At 52.3% G+C, this 4682-nt stretch overlaps 1 protein-coding gene across 1 annotated transcript in view; it reads right to left on the bottom strand.

The window, feature by feature from the left end:
• Positions 1 to 4682, bottom strand: part of EIF3D (eukaryotic translation initiation factor 3, subunit D) — a 14518-nt gene that overhangs the window by 3996 nt on the left and 5840 nt on the right. Inside the window, exons 5-9 of the mRNA XM_006865282.1 lie at positions 4588 to 4677; positions 3665 to 3945; positions 2346 to 2476; positions 1804 to 1889; positions 1595 to 1724 (exon numbers count right to left, since the gene is read on the bottom strand). Coding sequence (XP_006865344.1) covers positions 1595 to 1724; positions 1804 to 1889; positions 2346 to 2476; positions 3665 to 3945; positions 4588 to 4677 — 718 coding nt within the window. The remainder of the gene's footprint in view (positions 1 to 1594; positions 1725 to 1803; positions 1890 to 2345; positions 2477 to 3664; positions 3946 to 4587; positions 4678 to 4682) is intronic.

The following is a 4682-nucleotide window of genomic DNA, read 5'->3' as shown; positions in this document are numbered from 1 at the left end:
GTTAGAGCAGTGAAGGCAGCGAGTGGGGAGACACCCTCACTGACCACCACTGAGAGAGTTATCAGTTAACAGAAGTGGCAGCTGCTCCCTTCTAGTCACTGGCGGTCAACTCGAGGCGTGCAAACGGAAGAAAGCTTATGGCAGCCAAGTTAGATACAACAACAGAAATGAGGACGTTGGGAGGGGAAAGTGTTTAAACAACAACAGCGGATATAAGCCAGAGGAGACTTTAGAAGTTGCTCATGGTTGCAGCTCAGGGCAGGCAGATGAATTCTAAAACGCCCACCCCATTGGAGCTTTCCCCCGTGAGTGGATGGAACATGCAGAGAGGATAAAGCACACCCGTGACGAAAGCTCCTTTATAGAGCCGAAGGGACTGCGCGATGTAGTTAGGGAGGGAGATTATCCAGGTGGACCCAATGCAATCGGGAGGCTGTGAAATGCAGAGGTCAGAGACACAGGAAGTAGAGCTGTGAAGCACGAGATGGGACTGATGTCCTGTTAATGACTGCGGGCGGCTTCCTAGAGCGGAGTGGCTGACAGGTGGCACAGAAGCGGGGACTCAGTTCTCCAACAGCAGGGAACTGAATTCTCCAACAACGAAAATGGGCCTGGCATTGAATTCCCCCCTCCAAATCTCCTGTTGAGAACTGTTATGTTAACACCTTGGTGTCAGGCATGTGATCCTCTGAGCAGAAAACCCAGTTGTGCCGCACTGGTACTTGTGACCTATGAGCTGGGAAGCAGACGTTGTTCTAAGCCACTAACTTCGTGTTGTTACAGAGCAAAAGAAAACGAATGCAGGGCTACAGAAAGATGCAATCATGGCAAAAAGAGAAGGCCCCACTGGGGATCAAAAAGGTAGACAGCCAGCAAAGCAAGTGTGGGGCTCCAGTCCTGAAATAACATCGAGGGCAGAGCTATTCAGATGAAACAATGTCCAGGGCTACAGGGCTGCCAGGGCACAAAGTCATGGGAAACCTGATGGGGGCAGTGGGTCAGCAGTAGCCCGAATATGGGTGGGGCAGGTCCTCTGCCCACCATCTCATCAGAAGCTGGTCACCAGGAGCTGCCCCATCCCTCCCCACGGAGCGCTGCCCTCGGCTGCTGCATGTCCTTTATTCCGAGCTGCAGCAGGTGGGAGTATTTCCACCCACTTCAAACTCAGACCTCAGAAAGAGTCACAGCCTGACACTCACAGGGCACCAGGACAAGAGGGGGGACAGAGGAGGGGAGATGGAAGTGCCTTCCTTTTGAGGGGCTTCCTAAGAGCCAATTCTCTGCCAGCTCTGAGACTCTCTGAGTTCAGTGAGTGCCCAAGGAAGCTGAAGGCTGAAGAGAAGGCAGTGGCTGCAGCAAATGAAAGAACAGGTCCAACGAGAAAACCTGAGGAGAGGAATGAGAGGGAGAAAGTTCTGGAAGGCAACAGTTAGCAGCTCCTCCGTGCAGGAAATAAAGGTAGTAAAGCCCTATGGGTGCTGTTCACCCACCCACTGACAGAGGAAGAAACTCACAGCGTGCAAGAGGGCCAAGTGGCTCTGTAAGGGAAGGAATGGGGTACGAGCACCTCAGGAGAGGAGGCATGGCCGCTCACCCTGGAGTCCCACTCGTTGAGGGTCTTGATGTTAATGAAGGACACCTCCCCGTTGGCGCCGGTCATGACACCATCATGCTCACAGCGGACAATGAGGTCGATGTCCTCACCCAGCTTCCACCTGCGGTAACTGCAAAGAAGAACCCCATTGGACTCCGGTGGACCTGCCACTCCCATGGGACAGAGTCTACACCCCAGAGGGGACATACCGGTAGGCCACCGAGGCAATTTCATTCTTATCCATGTCATCCTCCACAAAGGGGTTCGGGTTGGGGAAATTGTATCGCTCCTTCCCCTGCAAGAGACCAGGTATCCTAGACAGCCCTAACCTGGCTGCTGAGGCCAGTCAAACTGACCCAGCAGCGGCCTGGGCCCCTCCCAACGCTGAGCGCCAGCCTTGCTCCTCGACCCTGCCTCACAGACAGACCACCACCAGACAGAGCACATTTACTTGGTGATGGCCGCCATGCTCCCTTCACGATGATGACGTGTCATCAGGACAGGGATGTGGTCACTGTTGTATCCCCAGCACCCAAATCCGTATGTGTGAAACCATGGAGGGAACCCCTACTGCATGGGAGACCAGTGCTATTCGTATTCTAACTTTTACAGGAAACACGCCCAGCACCACAGAACTGTTAGGGGGCAGATCAAAGGCAGCTTGCCCCCTAAGTCCCAGCTTGGACCACAGCTGTCCTGCTCAATGGGAGTGGACTGAATCACAATGGCGCAAGCCCAGCCGGTCCCTCACCATTCTCAAGCATTGCTGGGAGAAGTTGTGGTTGATGTAAGTAGCTTCCATGGCCAGGTTCCGGGGGGAGTTGAAGGAACTGCCTTCATCCTGAGGGGGCTCGTTGGCCGTCTCACTCACAGTCAGGAGGTCTGCAAAAGTGAGGTTCCATCACCCACCCACTCACCCACGTAACCAAGAGTCACCCAACACACCTACCACCTACTGACGTGGCAAGAATTTTAGACACTACGCAACATCCATCACACAGAAAAAGATTCTTTTTGTAAGCTTTCTAGATCCTCACCCCCAAAAGTGGGACTAAATGACACCAAATACTCGTAAACTCACCTTGGCTTTACTTCCTTTCCTGTTAGTTTCTGAGTGACCTGGCTTGCTTTCATGGTGGGAGTACAGACGGGTATAACCCCCTGCTGAAGAGCCGACTTTGACTCATGGCGTCTCTACAGGACAGAGTAGAACTGCCCCAGACTTCCCCGGAAAGGCAGCTGGTGGGTTCCAACTGCACACCCTCTGGTCAGCAACCGAGTGTTTAACTCCTGCACCACCAAGGTTCATGTGCACGCACACCTCCCTAGAACTCTGCCCCCAAATGGTACTCATGTGAACAGCACCTTCCTGACGTCTGCCACCTCTACACGCTCTCTCTAGTGGTCAGTGTTTGCGGGTAGGTTAGTGGTCAGTGTTTGCGGGTAGGTGGCTTTTTCTTAAATGTCCGTGAAAAGGAAAATACAGACGCACCAATCTTCTAGTATGGCAGAGGTCACGACACCAGACCCTGTGGAGTTGGTTCTAACTCAGTCACCCTGAGCTTCCCAGGCTGTAATCTTTACGGAAGCAAACTGCTTCAGCTTTTCCTCATGGAGCAGCTGGTAGATTTGAACCATTGGCCTTTGGGTTAGCAGCTAAGTGCTTAACCACCACGCCACCGGGGTTCCTTGAAGTTAGGAGGATGCTGTTCAAATAAATACCACTTGGTGAGTATCAAGGAGCGCAGTGGCTCTAGAGGATAAGCACTGGACTGTGAACCACAAGGTTAGGAGTTTGAGCCCACCAGTCACTCTACGGGAGAAAGAGACTTTCTGCTCCTGTAAAGCTTTACAGTCATGGAAACCCTACCCAGTGTCGCTGTGAGTCGGAACCGACTCAGTGGCACTTAACACCACCACTAGGGAGCTGAGGCCTCCAGAAGACACAGTTCCTTCTTGTCTGTGGGAGTGGGCTGGGGGACAGACCATCGCCTACCCGCTCCTTAGCAGGTATTGCTCCGAACTAATGAATACCAAGGGCCTCCGAGGGTCCTCAGCCAGGATTCTTACCGAAGTCAGAGTTGTCCCTCTTGTCAAAGAAGAGCTTGGACCCGACTCTCTGGACGACGATGTCCCAGGAATACACGGAGCGAGTACAGCTCATCAGTGTGGCCAGAATGGCATCGGTGGCAAACACATTCCCCTGAGTTTTTGCCAGCTTTCTGATGACAGGGTCGTCCGTGGTGGTGACAGTGTGGAAGATGCGCTTGATGCTCCGCAGCAGCTTCTCGTTCCTCGTGGTGATGCGGTCAAAGGCTTTATCGTAGTACTCGAGGGCTCCGCAGCACTCGCTGAGGGAGAATGGTGACACCCGTCAAGTAAAGGGAAAGGAAGCCCGGCAGAACCAGGGAGGACACGTAAAACGCCAAGACCTGGGCTTCCTGTGGTTTCTAAAGGATGGCTCTAACATGCAGCCCAACTAAAGCCAACACCGATTTTACTTCGTGTAAGAGATGAAAACAAAACGGATTCTCAGTGCTTGCTCTACTCCCCAAATCCTCGGTTCCTGATTTGGCTCTCTACAGTGCCGAGAGCAAACCACAGCCATCCCAACTGTCCCATTTTAAAGACAGGGAGACTGAGGCCAAGACAGTGGACGGTGAGGTAGATAGGCCCCCAGGTGGGCTGACTCTGACTGTCCATCACTGCACTGTCTCCTCAAGACACCAGATTTCTGAAGAATTATGTGCTTCTCTCTCTGCTCAAAGCCCTGTACAGCTAGCTTCTTTTTTGTTGGCTTAGAATGTCAAGAAGCTGCAAGACGCTGGAGGTTTGTTTAATTAACAATAACTGCTTTCTAAGTTTCCTCCCTTGGTCTTATTTTTAAACACGTGTTAATCTTACTCAATAACTTCTGAGCAAGTGACTTTTTAGAAATAGTTGGGCTTCATCCCCAGGAGCCCAGTGAAAAGGTTGGGATAGAACATGCTCACATGTCCTGTGGCTCCGACACTTCCAAGTAGCGCATCTTCATTAACTGAGGGAAGTCCATTTCCTCTTTGACCTCCCAGTCGCTGCGTACTTCCAC

Source organism: Chrysochloris asiatica, unplaced genomic scaffold, assembly GCF_000296735.1.
Source record: "Chrysochloris asiatica unplaced genomic scaffold, ChrAsi1.0 scaffold00076, whole genome shotgun sequence".
In the NCBI taxonomy this organism is placed as follows: Eukaryota; Metazoa; Chordata; class Mammalia; order Afrosoricida; family Chrysochloridae; genus Chrysochloris; species Chrysochloris asiatica.
This window is presented reverse-complemented; position numbering and strand designations above follow the sequence as displayed.